At 38.7% G+C, this 22026-nt stretch overlaps 1 protein-coding gene across 2 annotated transcripts in view; it reads left to right on the forward strand.

Annotated features, from left to right (window-relative positions):
- Positions 1 to 22026, forward strand: part of FAM13A (family with sequence similarity 13 member A) — a 337331-nt gene that overhangs the window by 12896 nt on the left and 302409 nt on the right. Inside the window, exon 1 of one of the 2 annotated variants that reach the window (XM_070790889.1) lies at positions 12878 to 13095. The exons of the other annotated variant lie outside the window; for it this stretch is intronic. Within the exon in view, the coding sequence (XP_070646990.1) occupies positions 13069 to 13095 (27 nt within the window). The 5' untranslated portion in view covers positions 12878 to 13068. Of the gene's footprint in view, positions 1 to 12877; positions 13096 to 22026 lie in introns of those variants that run through there. 2 annotated transcript variants of the gene reach the window in all.

Genomic DNA, 22026 nt, shown 5'->3' on the forward strand with positions numbered 1-22026 from the left:
CGTGACTACTGGAAAAACCATAACTTTGACTAGATGGACCTTTGTTGGCAAAGTAATGTCTCTGCTTTTTAATATGCTGTCTAGGTTGGTCATAGCTTTTCTTCCAAGGAACAAGCATCTTTTAATTTCAAGGCTGCAGTCACCATCTGCAGTGATTTATCCCAGGCTACAGCAGTTAATTGCTTGACCACTAGGCATTTTGTGCTCAGTCACTAAACTGTGTCCAACTCTTTGTGACCCCATGGACTATAGCCTGCCAGGCTCTTTTGTCCATGGGGTTCTCCAGGCAAGAATACTGGAGTGAGTTGCCATTTCTTCTTCCAGGGGATCTTCCCAACCCAGGGACTGAACCCACATATCTTAAGTCTTATGCATTAGTAGGTGGATTTTTTTTTTGTTTGTTTTTATCACTCATGCCACCTGGGAAGTCCACTAGGCATTTTACCATATTCCAGTGAAGGGGAACACACATTGTTATATATAAAGTGGGGATTTAGTAGCAATTCATATCTGTAAATAGTGATTAAATTATTTGTTGTGGTTATTTTAGTCACTAAGTCATGTCTCACTCTTCTGCGTCCCCATGGACTGTAACCTGCCAGGCTCCTCTGTCCATGGGATTTCCCAGGCAAAAATATTGGAGTGGGTTGCCATTTCCGTCTCCAGAGGATCTTCTCAACCCAGGAATCGAACCAGCATTTCCTGCATTGGCAGACAGATTCTTTACCTCTAAGCCACCCAGGAAGCCAAAACAAACAAATAGAGCTATAGTAACGTGAAATATTCCTACTGAACAGTTAGCTGCCACATGAATGTACAATAATCTTATAGTAATGCTCTTTCCGTCTTTCCTAACAGTCCATAATAGTCTAGCATATTCATGCATTTTAATGCTTTATAATTATAAATTATATCCATAAAAAGTCCACTGTTTGCAATGATGTTTTCTTAATAATTATTTTATTGTTAAATAAATAAGTGACATTTTGAGTTTTGATTCTGTTTGTACATCTTTCCAGCAGTGGTTGGGCAAGTAATTTGATTTCTGAGTTTCAAATATCTTTTCATTATAAAATGGGAATGATGGCATTTGCATCCTATGTTTTTTTATGTTGATCAAATGAGATAATACAGGTAAATGTGCTGAGTAATTTTTTTAAATCTCTTTTGCTTTAGTATTTCTCAGTTGGAATATTGGTTTACTGTTTATTCCTTGTAATTAGCGGTGATGTTCATAATACGCCTTTACTCTTAGTCTTGTCACAACTGGAAATCAGATGTGTTCTAAAAAGGGATTTGCTGATTGTATTGTATTGCATTTGTGAGAACACTAATCTCAGAGAAGCCTGGGTTTGAAACATAGCTTTGTCCATTGTTGGCTGTGTAAGTCTGAACCTTTGTTGATCTTCAGTCTCTCATTTGATAAACATGAATATTACCTATATTGTGGAATTGTTACCGTAACTAAATGAGAACATATGTGAAAGACTTTGGCAATAAACAAACATTAGTGATTGTTTCGGAGAAGGCAATGGCTACCCACTCCAGTACTCTTGCCTGGAAAATCCCGTGGACGGAGGAGCCTATGTGGGCTGCAGTCTATGGGGTTGCTGAGTCAGACATGACCGAGCGACTTAGCAGCAGCAGCAGCAGTGATTTTTTCCTATACCCCCTCACAAGTTAAAACAACCTTTAATTCTAGTTCTGGGAGTAATTATTCAGTTACTATTTTCTTATTAGCTCATGACTTATTTTTTTACTTTTCTGGGTTTTTAAAAAATATTTGTTTAAACCATCTTATTTATTATAGTCTCACAATGAGTTAGGTACTGTGCTGACCACAGGTCATATATTTTAAAACATTTTAATAAAAAATGTTTAGGTAACTAAATTCTTATTTTTAAACAATCAGAAGTAACTGCTTTAAGGATTTTAACTTAAGGGTTAAGATTTGAAAAATTCAGTGGAATCTTCCTGATTGAGGTTGAAAATAAGGAACTCAGATATTAAAGGCCACAAACATATTTTCCGTAAGCACTGCACTCCTTGTTTCTTCTGTTAGAGATTTTATGTGCTTGCAGATATAATTATAGAATGTAATTTTATGTTCTAATTTTTTATAAAAATATAAGTATTATTTTTCCAGTGGTCTTGAGATGTAAACGATGTAAACATTGTGTAAGTTTAAAGTACACAGCTTGATGACTTGATATAGGGGTATATTGTCGAATGATCACCACAGTAAGTTGAGTTATATCATCACCTCACATAGTTGCATTTTTTTTTCTTGTGATGAGAACTTTTAAGATCTACTCTCCAGAAGCTTTCAAATATACAACAATATTATTAACTAAAGTTGCCATGCTATATATTACATCCCCAGGACTTACTTTTCTCACAACTGGAAGTTTGCACCTTTTAACTACCTTTTTACTTCATCACATATTTATTATTCTTGACTCTTTTTCCTCCTTCAGATCTCCAAACTTTTTCTCTGAAATCCCTTAGAAGCTGTATTCATGTTCACACTTTTCAGTTCTTTGTCTGATGACTCTCACGTAATCCCTATTTCTTTTAACTTTTAAATGATCCCAGAGTGCTTGCAGGGGCAATCCAAGATTTTGCTACACATTTAATACATTAATTGTGCAAATATTTATGTTATGAAACTTACCAAGAACTTGAATAAGATAATGCTCTATCCCTCAAGGAGTTCTCAATCTAGAAAAATAGGTTTGCAGACAAGAGCAGTGCCATGTGTAAATGTTGCACTAGTGGTTGAAATCCGACATGGGTCCACCAAAGGGATAACTTTCATCAGGAATGCTCATGACACTGGTGCCAGGCATTGAAGTGAGTGTGTTACTTTCCCAAGTGGAAAGAGGAGACAAGGACGTTCTGGTGAACAAAGGTTCTAAAGTAGGAAAATATAAGCCTTACTTAATTCCTGGGCAACAGTGTATTCGTTTCCTATTGCTGCTGTGACAAATTACCACCAATTTAGTGACTTAACATAATTTTATTTATTGTTCAAAAGGTCTGAGGTCTGCAGTCAGTTTCACTGGGTTAAAATCAAGGTCATTCCTGTCCCTCTAGAGGCCACCTTCCTTCCTTGGCTGTGGCCTCTTCCTCTCTCTGCAAGCCAGTACCTTCAAATCTGAGTACAGTTCCTCCAGCTCTGACCCTCCTGTCGTCTTATAATGACTCATGTTATTAGAGGTGTCCCAGTGGTAAAGAATCTGCCCACAGTGTGGGAGACCCAGGTTCAATCCCTGGGTGGGGATCCTCTGGAGAAGGGCATGGCAACTCACTCCACTATTCTGCCCCGGAGAATTCCACAGACAGAAGAGCCTGGTGGGCCGCAGTCCATGGGATTGCAAAGAGTTGGACATGACTGAGTGACTAACATTACTACTGCCACCTTGCGATTAGGTGATGCAGGATAATCTTCCCCATCTCAAGATCCTTAATTTAACTACATCTGCAAAATCCTTTTGCCATGCAAGGTTACATATTCACAGTGGGTATTAGGATGTGAACATGTTTGGGTGGTTATTATCCAGCCTACCATGATCAAAAGACTGGAGTTTAAGGTATATAATAGCAATAGCAATTTAAAAAAGAAAAAATGGCAATTGGAAAAAATTCTTGCCTGGAGAATTCCATGGACAGGAGACTGGCAGGCTACAGTCCATGGGGTCACAAAGAGTTGGAAACGACTGAGAATTTAATTTTAAAAAACCTTGAAGTTGTGTTAAGGAGTTTGGAATTTCATCTGTATGCCTGTATTTTTTATTCTTATAAAAGTTAAAAGTATTGGATGCTCACTTCACTGTGCACACACTCAGAATCCAAATACAATTAGGTGGATGAACACAGAACCCTTGAACCCCATCTGTGGAGCCCTTAGACCTAAAAAGAAGCTGCAGGAGAGGAACACAGTAAAAACCTGTTTCAGAAATATAGGGTTGTAATTGTACCAGAGAGATACTGATGAGATCCGCATTTAAAATATTTAAATATTTTAAATGGCCGTGGGAACAGAGAGGAAATTGCTTTGAAAAACTTTTAAGAGGTAGAATAAATAGGCTGTGGAGATTTTCTACTACTACTACTACTAAATCGCTTCAGTTGTGTCCGACTCTGTGCAAGCCCATAGACGGCAGCCCACCAGGCTCCCCCGTCCCTGGGATTCTCCAGGCAAGAACACCGGAGTGGGTTGCCATCTCCTTCTCCAATGCATGAAAGTGAAAAGTGAAAGTGAAGTCGCTCAGTCGTGTCCGACTCTTCGCTACCCCATGGACTGCAGCCCACCAGGCTCCTCCGTCCATGGGACTAGATTTTCTAGGGAGGGATTAAAAGAAGCCAGAGGAGGCTGAAGCAACCTTTGAGATGTTTATGAAAATGATCCTACTGTACATTTCCTACTGAAATTTTTTCCTACTTTGTGCTGACTTCTGGAGTCTACCTGAAATCAAATGCAACTTTCTGTTCAAACATGTTGTTTGCCAGCTAATTAATATCTCCTTTTAGTAGGGTCACTGTATAACAAATAGTCCCAATTAGGACAATGATTTTTAGAGCCATTTTTAAAATATTAAGTCAAACTTACTTTAAAGCACCAAGCTAAAATTTGTATTTCTTTATAGCTTCCGAGGCCAAAGGTATAATCGCTTCACTAATACAGTTACTTAAACCAAAGGTGAGAAAGAATTCAAAATTACTTTTGAAGAGAGACAAAAAGCCTCAAGTTTCTTGTGGTTCTGGATTTATACAGCAAATTTGAAGACTGAATCAACACTGGCAGTGACTCACATTATTTTCAGTGCATGGGGATGATGAAAGAAAATTCAGCACATGAGAGGAAGATAAGGAAACCCCCTTCATGGACAGTTTTTTCTTACTGCTACTTAAGGCTGTAGTCCAGAAAGTCCCCCGGTACATAGAGTATGCTGGGGTGGTCAACAAAGCCCTCCTTAATTCCCATTTCATGAACTGGCCCACGGGACTTTGCCCTGGTGTTAGTGCAGAGGGGAGTGAAAAGATCTTTTCCAGCGCAAGACAGACTTCGGTGAGTCTGGGTTCTTAGGACCCTCGGGGAGAGGATCCTTCTGATACCCTGGCAATAGCCTTTGCTGGCGTCTGCCTACAACACAGAAGACCCGGGTCCAATCCCTGGGTTTGGAAGATCCTCTGGAGAAGGAAATGGCAACCCACTCTTGTACTCTTGCCTGGAAAATCCCATGGACAGAGGAGCCCGGTAGGCTAAAGTCCATGGGGTCGCAAAGAGTCAAACACGACTGAGCAACGTCACTCACTCACTCACTCTTAACCTCAGCTTTCCCATAGCACTTTTAAGAGTAAAAGGGGACCCGATTAATAATTACATTAAGTCAGCAAACATAAATTGAAACTCTCCCAGGCAAACTGGAGTACCCACATTATTAGGCACTGCTCCAGTGTCCTGGAAAACAAAACTTTAAAATCATTTTCCATACCTCTCTTGATTAGGTTGATATCTTTTTTGCCTCTAAGGTTAATTATTCATCTTAAGAGTTCTTTCTACAAAATTCATGTGACTTATCCTTCACTACATGAATTCAAGACCTGTTCATCTCAGCTGGATTATTACTAACAGAGTCCATTTATCTGTAAGGAGTCTCCTTCCTATCCTAGCACCTTCTCATCAGATGTTCAGGTGAATATGACACTAGTTGGGCTTCCCTGGTGGCTCCGATAGTAAAGAATCCACCTGCAGGAGACCTGGGTTCGATCCCTGGGTTGGGAAGATCCCCTGAAGGAGGGCATGGCAACCCACTCCGGTATTCTTGCCTGGAGAATCCCCATGGACAGAGGAGCCTGGTGGGCTACAGTCCATGGGGTCACAAAGAGTCTGACATGACTGAGCAACTAAGCACAGCACAGCAGCGTGGCACCAGTTTACTCAAGCTGTTCATTCTACTTAAGAACTTAGAGTAGTTTCTCATTGTTTATGAGGTCAAGCCAGTGTTTCTTTGCTTTTCCAGTTAGTGTCAGTTCCCCTGTTCATCACACAGACCCACGTTAGATGCCCTCTTTTTCCCCTTCCGTCCTAGTCAGTGACCTCTGTATAAGTCAGCTCAACACCTGCCTTCTTGGTGGTCTAGCTCCAATCACTTTCGTCCATCCCATCTTGTTCTGTCTTCCAATTTTAGACTTTTCTCAAAGACTAAGTTCACATTTCAAATTTGATTATACAATTTAGTGTTTTATATTTGGTAATTGAAGGATTAAGACTCAAGTGCCTTCAGGAGCCATAAGATAGTTGTAAACTGAAGCTGGCAGAATGACAGACAGTAGGTATTGAGTGCCTGGATAATCCTATGGGTAGAGAAGCCTGGCAAACTACAGTCTGTGGGGTTGCAAAGAGTTGGACACAACTGAGCAACTGAGCATGCACACACATGTTGATTGCTAGCAATAGTGATGTTCACCCATGTAGAGGTCCATGGCCTTTCAAATCACTATGGAAGTGATACAAAATGGTCAAACAGAATACCTTCACAAATTGTGCAATTGATGTCCTAAATATTTTTACATACACTTCATAGTTCAAGTAATACACCGTTTCCTGTACATCTCTTTAGCCATAATTCCTAGAATATTAATAAGGTATACATTGTGCTTTGTATATAAGTGCTTGTGAAATTGAAAAGTTAAATTGTGGCTTTAACAAATTTATTGGGAAAGTAAAACTTTTCCAAAAAATTGAGTATTAAATAAATAAGCTATGAGGATATATTGTATAACACAGGGAATATAGCCAATATTTCATAGTAACTATAAATGGAGTATAACCTTTAAAGTTGTGAATCATTTTGTTGTACAATCAAAACATATAATGTTGTAAATCATGTATCAGATCAGATCAGTTGCTCAGTCGTGTCCGACTCTCTGCGACCCCATGAATCGCAGCCCGCCAGGCCTCCCTGTCCATCACCAACTCCCGGACTTCTATACCTCAATTTAAAAAAAAAGAAATAAAATGTGACTATTCTCTTGTTTCCCAGGCCTGAGGCTAGGAGGATTACCATAGATATTTAGTGCTTCCTGTTCCCAAATCAGCCCTCTTGTCAACTTCGTAGTGGGCTGGGCCCTGATTTTCTCCTGCTATGGAGATTGGTGTGGTGGATCTGCTTTGGCTTCCAAGCAAGAAGGAAATTATGTCAAGCAGTCTACCTCAGCCAAGAGGCATGCTGAGAGTTGAAGCAGAGTTATAAATAGGACTAGAAGAAGGGGCAGTAGGAAGCTAGCAAGGAAGTAATAGAAATGCAGATCAAACAATGCAGCTTAAAGAATGACCCACAGATTCGGGGTTTCTAAACTTTGGGTCGTGTCCAAGAGTAATGAGATCAATACTCAAAACCTGAAAAGACAGCTGAATTTTTTACTATTGTAGTAAGGGAAAGCTATGCTGGTCAGGCAGTCTTGTGAGCAGAGCAGATGGCTATCTTAAGAAGTGTGGAATTAGAATTGGTGCAGTTTTGGGGGGTGTTGGCATCATCTGAAGGAGAGTGGTTACTCCAATAAGGTGTTTATTGATTGGTTGGCACTCAGAGGCATGTTTATTAGAACTTTCTTTGTTGGCCAGAAGTGATGGGTTGGCTTAAAAAAAAATGATCGGTTTACTGAAGCAGGTTACCAGTTGAACAGATTTAAATTAGTTATTTTGGTTATTGGTTTCCCTGGCTACAAAGTAATCAGTCTTTTCCTAGGACCATGGTAATTGTTTTTCTCCTGAAGTGGAATGGAAATGCATCTAAATTCAGAACAGAGAGGAGATCATCAGCTTTAAACTGGTCCTTTTTCAGGGAAGCCTTTCAGAAAATACATAGGAGAAGGTTCAAATGTAGCTGTTGTCACAAAGCAGATTAACACACCCAATAAAGACTTCATTCCTACTGTTTTCTAAGGAACCAGAGTCCATAGACTAGTCTTTCAGTAGGTATATGAGGACTCTAATGCCCAGTAATGAGCAAGGGTCAGTGAACTTTATAAAGGGTCAGATGTAAATATTTTAGACTTTTGGGTCATATGTTCTGTCTGTGTTGCAGCTGCTCAGTTCTGCCATGGTACTGCTACTGCCAGAGTATCCGTATGCATGTGTAAACAGATGCGTGTGACCAGATTTGGTCTGGAGCAGCTGCATTTGGCAGGGCTTTCCTGGTGGCTCAGTGGTAAAGAATCCACCTGCCAGTGCAGGAGACTCAGGAGACACAGGTTCAATCACCTGAAGAAGGAAATGGCAACCCACTCCAGTATTCTTGCCTGGGAAATCCCGTGGATAGGAGCTGGGCAGGCTATAGTCCTTGGGGTCACAAGAGAGTTGGACACAATTTAGCAACTCAACAATGACAACAACAAAGCTGTATTTGGCACTCAGGCTAGTTTGCTGACCCTGATATAGAACAAGTGCATCCACTGTGAGGGATCCAAACACCAAAATATCTGAACCCTTCTGTCTGACAGAGAGTATGTAAATACTAAATAGTTGCTGACTGGCTGACTTCTGATATACTGTCTAGCCGAATGTCATTGATTCTGGGCCAGGTTGGGAGTCTCATTGAGAAATAGCTGGGATAGGGCAGGAGCTGGAGTAATGAATCCAGCTTGGAGTCTTTTTTGGACCCCAAAAAAGTCTCCACTGTCCCATTTCTAATGGGTCACCAGTGCTTCATGCTACAGTTGCCACCTACCACACAAGCCACCCTGATATTTGCTGGTCCTTGCTACATGGCTGATGGTACTGTGTCTACAAGCTGCTGCTCTTCTTCTGGCATCTGTTATAGCTACTCCCAGTAAAGAGATTGTGCCCTTTGATATCCATTAGCTCTGCCATCTGACATTAGAGGGACTGGCTTCAAAGCATTTTTTTAGGTGTTTTGGAGGCTGGAGGATGACCTGGTGGTCCTTTTCCTCCATGAATCTTCCCAGGTCAAAGGGTGATTTAAATGACAGTGTCCAAGGGGCCTGACCATCCATTGTGAAATAACCTTGACATCTTTCTCCAGGGTACCCAGGAATCTTCTTGAAAATAGGACATCTTTTGTCCTGGCCGTGCTTTTTCAGCATTTTTGGAAGTAGTCATAGAGTTAGCCCACCAGAGCAGATTCTTCGGTAAAGCACTTTAAAAAAATCCCTCTATCCTTTCTAGGAAGAATCAGTAGTTCATATAAGCAAATCTCTTGACTGTGGCTTGTGTATCTTAAGTTCTTTATAAATCAATAATCAGGAATATACGTGTATGACTGCTCAGAGAGCTTTCTGGAATTAATTGAACTCTACTATTGCTTTCATTCATTTGAGGGTCAGGAAAATAGTAATATTTCAGGCTATGATAACAGATATATTCTACGAAGAAACAAACTTTGTAGTCAAGAGAGCCTTCTGGTGCTTTTTGTTAAATGGCCTATTCAGGGTTTCTTTTAACAAATGATATCTAGTCACCGCAGAAAAATAAGGATAAAAATTTGTTATCACAGTACTAATTTTACTTTATAATGGTATTTAAGAAGTTACTGAAATTAGGACTAAATTTTTTCCCTCCTTCCATCGTCCTTCTATAGTATTATCCAAAAATAGAAAAAAGATAAATATATACCTATTAGAAACAATAACAGAAAGTATAATTTTTGATTCTCGAATTTGATCTGATATTACTGAATGCTTTTCAAATTCATCATTAAAAATTGGAAGAAGAGCAATAATTTTGAAAGAGATGGAGAACAAAAAAAGACTATTTTTGTTTGATATTTAAATCAATTATAAAGTTAAATACCGGTGGCAGATTCATTTGATATATGGCAAAACCAATACAATATTGTAAAGTTAAATAAAATTAAAAAAAAGAAATTATTCAAATATTATAAAAATGATTTAGAACTAGGATAAAAAACTAGATAGAATATACTAGCCTGAAAAATATACCCCAGTATGTACATGTACATGTGTGTGTATTTATGAATTTAATATATAGTATACATAGTATCACAAGTGGGAAATGAAAAATTTGCCGAATACATGGTACGGAGTCCTTTTATTGAGTATATGAATTAGGCTAAAGACAAACTTGTTCTATATACATGCATGTATATTCACATATAGGACCTTCAAATATAGTATCTTACCGGGAGTCTTGTTTCATTCTCACATAAATTTTATTTGGTCTAGTCTTATAAGAATGCTGTACTCCTCAAGGTCATTCAGAGGTCTAGGGTTTGTTCTATCAAGTTACTCTGTCATCTTCTGGGACATTGTCCATCTTCTCCATGGTCAAAGCTAGGTTTCTGGTGCATCCTCATTCCAGCTTGTGATGAAGGGGAGGGGATTGTGATGAAAGGGAGGGAGAGTAAACGTGAAGCAAGGAATTTCCTATTAAGCATAGGACACAGAAGGTGCACATATTCTATTCGTACACATTCTGTTCATGCAGATCTGATCACTTGGCCCTGTCTACCTGTGTGAATGGTTAGGAAATGTCGTCTCCAGCTGGGTAACTGTGGGCTCAGCCACAACTCGGGGGAAGAAAGAGCTCCAATATTATCAGAAAGAGAGATGATATATACTGGAGAGAGTTAACAATCTGGACCATAGTAGTTATATGAAAATAAAACATCAATTTAGATCCTATCTTTTACCATACTTTGAAACAATTCCAAGTAGAAATATATAGTCAAACCATGTGATAAGCATCCAAAATTGTTAGCATAGCATAACACCGGGCAAATGGTAATAAAAATCAGTGCTTTATTACAATGACCTTATAAAAGAGACTGCAATGGAAAAGACTCCATTGGGTAAACAAAATAGATTAAAGAGAGTTCACAGAATAAGAAGTACAAATGACTAATAAGGATTTTTCATATCTTTAATGTTATGATAAAAAAGAAACAAGTTTGAAAATGAGAAATCATTTTCACTAAATTAGGAAATACTTTACAAAATATTCAGACCTTGGATAGGGTAAGTTGAAGAATAAAAATTGCCAGAGCCAGTGTGTGTCAGGAGCCTTGATACATGTTCATATTCTCTGTGATCCAGAAATTTCATTTTCAGGAGTCTTTACTAGAAAGAAAAAGATCAGATTGAGAACAAAGCATTATTTAAAATCATACACAGATAAAATTGGAAACCATATAAATGTCTAAAAACATTTTAGGGAAAGTGACTAAATGGTTATATATACAGAATGTAGTATTATGCATGATTAAAATAGTTTATAGCACTAACAATATGGGATCTGATGAGATGTTAAGTAAAAATATTAGGATTTAAAATGATCAGAAATTGGATTTAAATTACATTTTAAAAAAAGCATAGAAAAGATCCTGGAAGTAAATATGTTAAATGTTTCTGGGTGTCCTCTGTTATTCTTTTGCTACATCTTGACTTCTTTATTAGCATCTCTAATTTATTAATCAAAAGGTTTCTTTACTGACTCCTCCCTCCCACCATTGGATGATCTAGGAGAAAAGGTACATACGTTGTCGGTAAGGTATATAGCGCCTGGCCCAGTGTAGGTAATGCATATTGATTGGGTAACGTTGGGTGATGGGCCTTGAGATGACCTAATTTTTTTATTTTTCACCATGGACCAGCAATATATATAATCAGAAAAAGAAGACAAATTTTGTGTTAGAAAAAGTTTATGTTACGATTTTCTTTAGTAATCAGCCTAGTTTTCTAATGGTTGAACGGGAAGCAGAGTGATTAAAGTCTAGATTAATGAAGAAGTGAAAAAAAAATGTATCTTTGTAATAGAGAGGATTCTGTCCATTGTCCCACCACCATTCCCTTGTATGGCCTTGGGATTGTGTTGCTGTGCCTTGTGAAAGTAGAATCTGTGCAGTGTTACATGTGCACCTATGGAAATAAAACATAGTTGGTCAAGTCTTATGGATCGCTTAATACAATTTGCTGTCTTGGCTCCTTTGCAGGTACTCTTGGTTGGCTGCAGTTAAACAAAGAATACTATATTTGGAGAAAAGTATTGTAATTGGATCTGATTTCATTTTTCCCTTTTCCTCCTACCTCCTCCCCTTAAGAGTAAATATTAATATGTTTTGTAGTTGGGGGCAATTAAAGTCTTTTAAAGTTGGGTCAGGTGAAACTTCCCATGTAATACTTGTTACCATTCTCTTAAATGTGCCAGTTAAAAAGATTTGACAGAAAAGCGGTAATTAAAAAAAAAGTACCATTTCCTTCTGGCTTGTATGAAATGGATATTTTTACCTATCCGCTCAAATATTTGGAAATTGTCAAATGAGATTTTCTAATGATGCAGCATATGGGGTAGAAAATTCTGGAAAAGTCAGCTGGAGGCTAACTTTCCAGACCATAAATCGCATATGTTGAATTGTGGATGTCTAGAAACATGTTGTCTGTGTTTATCACCAATGTATGTAAGATAATCTGAAGCTAATTAGAAGCAGTATGTAACAGTTAAATAAAGTAGAGCATTCTCATTTGGAGCAATGCTGACAGAATAAAGGTGGAAGGAAGAAAATTTTGATAAAATTTAACTGATTCTTCCTTAGAAAAGTGAGGAATATGCTTTCAGATTTAAACCTGAGTGTAAATAGATGAATTTTTCTTAGAGATGAGTATCGATGGAAGCAAATGTGCCTTTGCTTTCTGCACTTAGTTAAATGTGTTAATAAATGAACACCACCTGTTAAGGTAATTGGTGCTTTCTGAACCGAAGAAGCCTGTGTGTGGCATCTAACAAGTCAGGTTTAAGAAAAAGATGTCAGCGACTTAAGACCCAGGTCACGTGACTCCGTCAGTTCACCAGTCCTAGAAGCTGTGGATCAAATTTCAACTCCAGGCAGTCCTCCCAGCCATGTGGGTTTAGCCAAATCAGAAGCAAACCCACACTTCCGAAAATGTTAGGAGCTGCCCTGGACTTTCCGTGGGGCCTCTGGATCTGGAGCTGTGTTTTATATCAGAGCATATCGACCAAATGGAATTCTAGTGTTTTGCTGCTGTTTTGATCATTTCATCCAGCCTCCGTCAGATCTGCCAGGCGAGATGGGGGCTGGAGCTCTCGCCATCTGTGTGAGTACAGGCCGCCTCTGTCTCGGTGGACGCTGCCAGGGCCCAGGAGAGGCCTCTGCCCTCCTGGTTTGGAGGAGATGTCTGTGTGACTTTGTTTTTCCTTCTTAGGAGGTGTGGGGAGATTTGTTAAGTTAAATTCCTAACTATTCACATGGACATTCAGCAGTATTTGGGGTGGTATTCCATGTTATCGTCCAGTTTCCTTTTCCACATGAAGGAAGATGTGTGCTGAGTTTACTCAGTTAAGTAAACTTACATACTGTATGTAGATCACTCTCCAGTGTTTTATTTATTTTTTTCCCAGTGTTTTAGACTTTCTTGTTCTGAGTTAAGTATGAGTTAAATTGTAGTTATTGGACATATCTTGTGCCTAGATTTAGAGCAAACTAAAAGAATTAAAATAACCGTCAATGTCTTTGCTTCCAAGAATGTATGTAACATTTTTCTATTTCACATTTTTGTTTTAATTTAGTAATTCTAGAATTTTTGTTTTAGCATGGTTGCTAAAAGTGATGGTGAAAGAGCTAAGTTGATAAACGTGTGTAAATCCTTAACCACCCGTACAAACTTCTGGTTATAATACAGTAGCAGTAATAAAAAACACGGATATAAAATCCATGGAGAAAGGTGTGTATTTCTAGGGCTGAAATTCATGAATTTTCAAAAAAAGCAATTCTCTTGGTGCTTACGAGTACCCTTTTGCAATAACCCAGTATATCTACAATTACATAAATTACAGAATGCTGTAATTACATCTTTTTAAATAATACACAGAAAATACATCTATCTCAAATTGGTACTGTTTTCCAAGGGGCATTTTATTTGTCCTGGAGGTTTACTAAATGAGAAATAGCTTACTCTGTATTATCATCTTTAACTGCTCTCTAGTGTTTCATCACATTTTGATCAGATCCTGTGAAGTGTCAGAATGAACTGTATTTTTGTTGTAGTTCTGGTGGCATCCTAAAATATCTAGAAACATCTGGGAAATTTTTGACACGTAGGCCCAGAATGGCCACCAGATGGTGCGCTAACCCCATGGATTGAATTTTTTTAGTAAAACTGTAGGAAAACTCCCTGGTTTTCAGCTCAGAACTTCTCAGCATCCTGTGTCTTCCTAACTCTTCCTTTCAGCCCCGATGCTTGGATGCCTGTGCAGCTGGGAATCTTTTTATCACTCCAAAGACTTTCCTTCAAGATCTTATTTTTCTTTGTGGAAAATAACGAGCTTATATTTGACAGCACAGGTCTGCATTTTTCCAGCTTTATGAAAGAGAGACTTTAGAGCTGGAAATGTGTAGAGTAAAGCAGCAGATTGACCTATTAGCCCTGACATTTGCAGACATCTTATTGTTTGATTGGATCTTTGCTACTTGCTCTTATTCTACATATATTGGTCTCTGCTGCTGCTGCTAAGTCGCTTCAGTCGTGTCCGACTCTGTGCGACCCCATAGATGGCAGCCCACCAGGCGCCCCCGTCCCTGGGATTCTCCAGGCAAGAACACTGGAGTGGGTTGCCATTTCCTTCTCCAATGCATGAAAATGAAAAGTGAAAGTGAAGTCACTCAGTCGTGTCCAACTCTAGCAACCCCATGGACTGCAGCCCACCAGGCTCCTCCATCCATGGGATTTTCCAGGCAAGAGTACTGGAGTGGGGTGCCATTGCCTTCTCCATATTGGTCTCTACCTTGACTAAAATGCAGACTAACCCATATACAAAATTCCATATTTTTCCTTAATTTATATCCAAAACATATACAAAATTTCATTTAAGGTTGATATAGAAATCTTACAATTTAAGGGATTATTTGCTCCCAGGAGAAATAATTCTTAATCATTCCTACTCTTTAACTTTAGCTTGGTCTTTGATTGTGCTGTGTCCCAATTTTACTTTAGGGGGAAGCACAGTTTTAGGAATCGAAGCATGGTATTTCTGGAAAAAAGGCTATTGAAGATGAAAACACTTTATGTTTCTGACAGAAAAGTGAGAACTTTAAACATAAATGAATTCATGTGGGCTCATAAACTTAATAGTTTGGAACTTTGCTGCCTAGACATATGTGTAGTAACTGCTCAGTATCCTGTTACTGAAGATAGCTGTTCTTCAGACAAAATAATTGAGTACCAAATGTTTGTAAAGTGTGTGTATGGGTGTCTGTGAATGAATTCTTGAAATGGGAAGACAGGTTTAAAGATTTTCAATTCCTAGTTCTATTGACTTTCTCATCCTCATTTCCTTTTGATATTTTCTGTTTCTCAAATTGCTAGTGCTGTTAGTAAAACTGTAATGAACTCAGAAACTTACTTAAATTACATAGAAGAGGTTGATTCTTTACTGGGACATACTTACTTTTCCTCAGTAATCACCCCCAGGCAGAACAGGAAACTTACACTTGCCAACTGGCATTATCTTAGTTTCTTCTAGTTTTTAATACATTTTTGGATGACTCAAGCCTTCTCAGATGAATCCTGAGTCTTTCAGATTCCCTGCCCTTCCAGGTGTTCTGTCCAAGGTGCCATGTGGTCAGTTTGAGGATAGGTGGGCTGAGACTGGGGAGTGGATGTTCTAATGGATGAATAAAGGGGGCACCTTGAATGCCTATGTATAGGTTCTTATACTCTTGACTGTTCTGCTGTGTGAGTGAATTTAGGGACCAAGTCAGTGACTGGTGAATTTGGGGCTCAGTTCTCTTGGTATTGTCAGGCCCCGGCTATCATTCTGTCCTGACTTAGCCCCAACTCTTGGTAGTGCTGGCTACAATTTGAGGGGTATCCCAGGTTTTATAGCCTTTGTCCCTAATGTGGGCACATCCACTCCTGTAGCTTCACCACCTGGTGCTATCAGCTACCTTATTATACACATAGCGCAGACAGGCCACAGTACAAAAAGGCTTGCGGACCAAATCAGGATACTCTTGTAGATTTATTGCACCAACCTAAGACACCGCACATGGAGAAGGCTATGGCACCCCACTCCAGTACTCTTGCCTGGAAAATCCCATGGATGGAGGAGCCTGGTGGGCTGCAGTCCATGGGGTCGCTAAGAGTCGGAAACAACTGAGCGACTTCACTTTCACTTTTCACTTTCATGCATTGGAGAAGGAAATGGCAACCCACTCCAGTGTTCTTGCCTGGAGAATCCCAGGGACGGGGGAGCCTGGTGGGTTGCCTTCTATGGGATCACACAGAGTCGGACACGACTGAAGTGACTTAGCAGCAGCAGCAGCAAGACACCACATAAAGCAAGGGGGAAAAGATGAGGTAGGTTTACCTACTTGGAAAGGGTTTAAATGGGACCAAAAGACGGCACTCCCCAAGTCCTGTGTTACATAATGTTCATCTTTCCGGTCTTTCTTGCCTTCTTGGCCATATCAACCTTCTTTGATCATGTTACATTTTTGAAGACCAGTATTGAGTGTGAGCTGGCTCAGCAGATGGAGGGGGCAAGTGTGCCTAGGTATAATTGTAACTTGCTAAGACATCACTGCACAGCTATGAATTTTTATGTGCATATCTCAGGCAGAAAGCGCATGGGGCCAGGATGGGTAAAATCAATGGGCAACTTAGTAAAGACATAAATAATTGGTGTCTCATAAATATCAGGTGCTTAACTTGGTTCTTTCATCTCTTTTTAATCATCTTCAACTTTTTCTGTGTAGAATATGTCTACCAAGCTATCCTATGTCCTATGTACTGTCAACACTTAGTTCTGTCTGTTCTGCTTACAGTTTCTCTTGTTCTCAATTTAGCTGAACCAAATCTTCCTAAATAATACAGCAAACAAATATTATGTAAGAGCAGAGTTTCAAGACTATCAGAGATATCGTCTTGGTAGTTTCTAGTTTGATTATTTGGTACCAATTTCCTCCCATGCAGACTACATTTAGGTTTTTTAAATGCCATACTGAATTTCATTTTTTTAAAGCTTTATTTGAGATTTTTGAAAAGCATGGGCTTTGTTTGGAGCCTGGCATACCTGAGTTTAAATATTGGTTATGTTGCTATACTCTGATCTCAGACATTATTGAGCAGTATGCTACCTTGATAGTAGATTTTGGGGACTATTTGACCATCTGTTTAACTTCTTAGCATAATTTATGTCATCTAGTAGGCAACCCTGGTGGCTCAGATGGTTAAGAATCTGCCTGCAATGTGGGAAACCTGGGTTTGATCTCGGGTTTGGGAAAGTCCCCTGGAGGAGGGCATAGGAACCCATTCCAGTATTCTTGCCTGGAGAATCCTCACAATCAGAGGAACCTGGTGGGCTACAGTCCATGGAGTATCAAAGAGCTGGACACAACTGAGCAACTAAGCACAGCACAACAGCACAGTAGGCAGCAGTTTGGACAGAAAGGATCATGTCTTATTTGCATTACTTGCTTTTTGCTCAGGACTGGGCAGTAGTAGTTGTTCAATAAACATTTGCATAGGACAGATCAGTCATGGCCTAGGTTTTGCAGTTCCCTGGGTATATTTTATTTTTGAAGACCTTCAAGAATCTGAGAATGTATCTGCAAAGGCATCTATCTTCTTGGTGGTGTTTTTTGTGTGTAAATGCAGTTTTCTATTAACAAGAATTAGCAGGACAATTATAAATGTTTTGTACTTTTAACTGTTTGAGTCTCCAATTGAATATCTCAAGAATTCTTACTGTGAAGTCACATGTAGTCAAAAGATCCCACACATCCATTCCATCTCAGATGATGTTCAGTCTGGCCAGTGTGTAGCTTTCTCTCAGGTGGGCATGTAATCTGCTTTGATCGAAGTAACTAGCACTGCATGTTCCAATAGATAAAGCTTGAAATCTCAGTAGCTTGAGGCATGAAAATTAACTTGTAGATAACTCAGAGTCTCATGCAAGTTGTCAGAGTCTCTCTCCCATCTGGTGGCTCTGGTATGTAGGCTTACTCCATTCTGTGATCTCTTTATTATCTTAGCATATTAGCATGTATCCCCTAAGTTATCTGAGGAAAAGAAATGGAGGAGGCACACACGCTTTTTATCTGTCTCACTCTGGAAGTGACTCATTACTCTTTTCATGATTCATTGCTTTGAACTAGTCACATGTTCCCACCTAAATGCAAAGATAGTTGGTTCATGTGTAAACAAACAGTCTCCCTGGCGGTAACCTAAATTGCTCAAACCAAACAAAGAGAAGGACATATGTTCCATGATTAGGGTAGCAGTCTGTCCCCAACTCCCTACTGAATGTAAACAATGAATTAAGTACACCAAGTGCTGCTGGCAGATACGAAGAGAGAAGGCAGCCTAAAGACCTGCTTTTAGATAATTGATTAATAAATGGCAAGTAGTGGTGACATTCACAAGCCATTGCACCTACCAAGTTAGGCTTCCATTCCTCTCAACTCCTTAGTAGTAGTTTAATGTGTTAGTAAATGTCATTATTATTTTAGCTAGTTCAAGCTGGAATTTCAGTTGCTTGCATCAGAAACAACTAATACACCTCATCATTTGGTGGCTTACTGTTTTGTGGTTTGGGGAAGCTCATCATGCATTGGAATGAGGCAGGATTTGAAAGGCTGGAGACAGGGCTTTGAGTCTTGGCTCAGCCACTTCCTGGCTTGCCCAACATGACCCTGAGCAAGACGTTTAACCTCTCACTTCCCATCTGTCACAAGGGGGTATTGAACTGGATTGTTGTGAGAAACCAAACAAACACTAATGTGAAAATACATTGTGAACAGTACAGCATCATAAAGTATTATCTTTGTTGCATGGCTATCTGCTTGCCTTAAGGTGGTGTCCTTAATACTATCATTATCTGTCTTAAATAATACAAAAGGAACTCTATAATCTGAAGGGACTATTTATATTATTGGATTTAGATCAAATTTCAAACAGGATTAAACATTTAATTTTGTTTTTTTTTTAAGCAATAAACCAAGTACTGAAGACGACTAGATTAATGGTCAAACAAAGATGTGTATGTCTTCACATTTAAATTGTGTTGCAAGGAGAATTTTCATCTTTGCCCTTCAGAATCAGAAGTCAAAATAGGTCAATAACAGAGTGATAGAGAAATGTATCTACTCAGTGTGGATAAAGTCAGTAGTATCTAGGTTATTTCAGGTTTTTTTTTTTGGAAGAATGGTTGCCTCTGTGGATGGGTTTAATTGGTTAATACCTGTGCAGAAGATTTGGGGGAAATTCTAGTTACAGTGGTGGAAAGTGCAAACTAGCATGAAAGAATTAGGCCAGTTAAGTAGGGAAGACTATACTATAATAACTTTGATTAATTGTTTCATATCTTAAAGCTGACTTAGGGAAATTAAATTTCAGAGAAGAAGCTTGTGTCCAGTAATTTCTGAAATAGAGATCATAAGAGAGCATATTTGAGTTGTTCTCTGTAACGATGAATTGACAACAGTTGATGAAGGGGTGGTGCAGCAAGTCATAGCATAATTGTTTATGTGTCATATAATTAAATATAAGTTCATATAGCTAACAGGCAGTTTGGAGATTTCTGTTTAAATTTATCATTCAAAATGAATGTTTTATGGAAGGATTCTATATGATTTTATTTTATGACAATTCTGAATTATTACAGTTACTCCTTTAAGACTAAGTTGGGAGAGTTTAGCATATCAGATATTAAAATAACAGGAATTAAAAGAGTTTAATAATGACTAGCTACTTGAAGAAAGATAATTGCTGTATTTCTTCCTCTTTCAACTAGAGATGGGTCAAAGATATAAATATCCAAGTGAAGTCATAAAAATACTAGAATAACACATGTGTGAATTCAAAGATTAATTTTGGATCAAGGAATGTATTTCAAAGGAAACCCAGCCCTGAAGAAAAAGATGGGTAAAGTTTTCTGCCAAATAACCAAAATGTCTGTACAACACAAATATCATAAGTTAAATGCCAGAAGGAAACTAGAGCATATATTTAAAACACACATGACTAAAACAAGATTAATTATTTTAATATTAAAAAAATCCTACAGATCAGTAGGAAAAAGGAAACCACCCAATTAAAATTAGGCAGAGCTTATGACTAGAAGGCTCACAAACAAGAAACGTAAATGCAAATTCACAAAGAAAATTGCTCAATCTCATCCATAGTTAATTCATGAAATTTTGTAATACTCGTTGATAAAATGGGAAACAGGCACTCTCATATGCTATGAATCAAGCTGTAAACCATGAAAGCATTTTTGTAGGGCAATGTGGCAGTACTTATTAAAATTTATAATTTATACAGTAAGTTCGGAGAAGGCAATGGCAACCCACTCCAGTACTCTTGCCTGGAAAATCCCATGGACGGAGGGGCATGGTGGGCTGTAGTCCATTGGGTCGCTAGGAGTCGGACACGACTGAGCGACTTCACTTTATTTTTTCACTTTCGTGCATTGGAGAAGGAAATGGCAACCCACTCCAGTGTTCTTGCCTGGAGAATCCCAGGGACGGGGGAGCCTGGTGGGCTGCCGTCTACAGGGTCGCACAGAGTCGGACACGACTGAAGTGACTTAGCAGCAGCAGCAGCAGTAGCAGCATACAGTAAGTTAAAGGGAAATTTATTTTGCTTTCATATAATCTAGTAGCAAGAAGCTCCTCTTTTAACTCTTGGAGGTAATATTAAAAAAATTACAGCTTTATAAGCCTGTCCATCTAGCAATTGTGCCTCTAAGAATTTATCTTATAGGTATCTGTACAATTATGTAGAAATGTTTGCATGATTGCTTATTGCTGAAATACTTGTAATATCAAGAACTGTAAATAACCTAAACATCAGTAAATAAGATTGGTTAAGTCAGTTATAGTGTCTTTATAGTGTAATATTAGCAAATATATGTGCTAATATGGGAAGGCCTCCAAAATAAGCAAAAGCAAGGTAAATATACAAATAGTATAGTTACATTTGCCTTTATATATGTGTGTGTGTGTGTGTATATACACACACCCCACATTTTGTTTATTCATCTTTTGATAAGCTTTTGAATGGTAATCTCTACTTTTTGACTGTTGTGAATAATGCTACTATGAACATTGGTCTACAGGTACCTGTTTTAGTTCCTGATTTTAGGGTATATACTCGAAGTGTAATTGATGGATCATAGAGTAATTCTATATTTAACTTTTTGAGGAACTTCTATTTGCCATAGTGCTATATCATTTTACATCATCACCAGCAGTGCATTAAGGGTTCCAATTTTTCTACATCCTATGCCAAAGCCTTTGACTGTGTGGATTACAATAAACTGTGGAAAATTCTGAAACAGATGGGAATACCAGACCACCTGACCTGCCTCTTGAGAAACCTGTATGCAGGTCAGGAAGCAACAGTTAGAACTGGACATGGAACAACAGACTGGTTCCAAATAGGAAAAGGAGTATGTCAAGGCTGTATATTGTCACCCTGCTTATTTAACCTATATGCAGAGTACATCATGAGAAACGCTGGGCTGGAGGAAGCACAAGCTGGAATCAAGATTGCCTGGAGAAATATCAATAACCTCAGATATGCAGATGACACCAACCTTATGGCAGAAAATGAAGAAGAGCTAAAGAGCCTCTTGATGACAGTGAAAAAGGAGAGTGAAAAATTTGGCTTAAAGCTCAACATTCAGAAAACTAAGATCATGGCATCCAGTCCCATCACTTCATGGCAAATAGATGGGGAAACTGTGGAAACAGTGGCTGACTTTATTTTTCTGGGCTCCAGAATCACTGCAGATGGTGACTGCAGCCATGAAATTAAAAGACGCTTACTCCTTGGAAGGAAAGTTATGACCACCTAGATAGCGTATTGAAAAGCAGAGACATTAGTTTGCCAACAAAGGTCCGTCTAGTCAAGTCTATGGTTTTTCCAGTGGTCATGTATGGATGTGAGAGTTGGACTATAAAGAAAGCTGAGCAGCGAAGAATTGATGCTTTTGAACTGTGGTGTTGGAAAAGACTCTGGAGA

The sequence above is a fragment of the Bos indicus genome, chromosome 6 (genome assembly GCF_029378745.1).
Source record: "Bos indicus isolate NIAB-ARS_2022 breed Sahiwal x Tharparkar chromosome 6, NIAB-ARS_B.indTharparkar_mat_pri_1.0, whole genome shotgun sequence".
NCBI lineage: Eukaryota > Metazoa > Chordata > Mammalia > Artiodactyla > Bovidae > Bos > Bos indicus.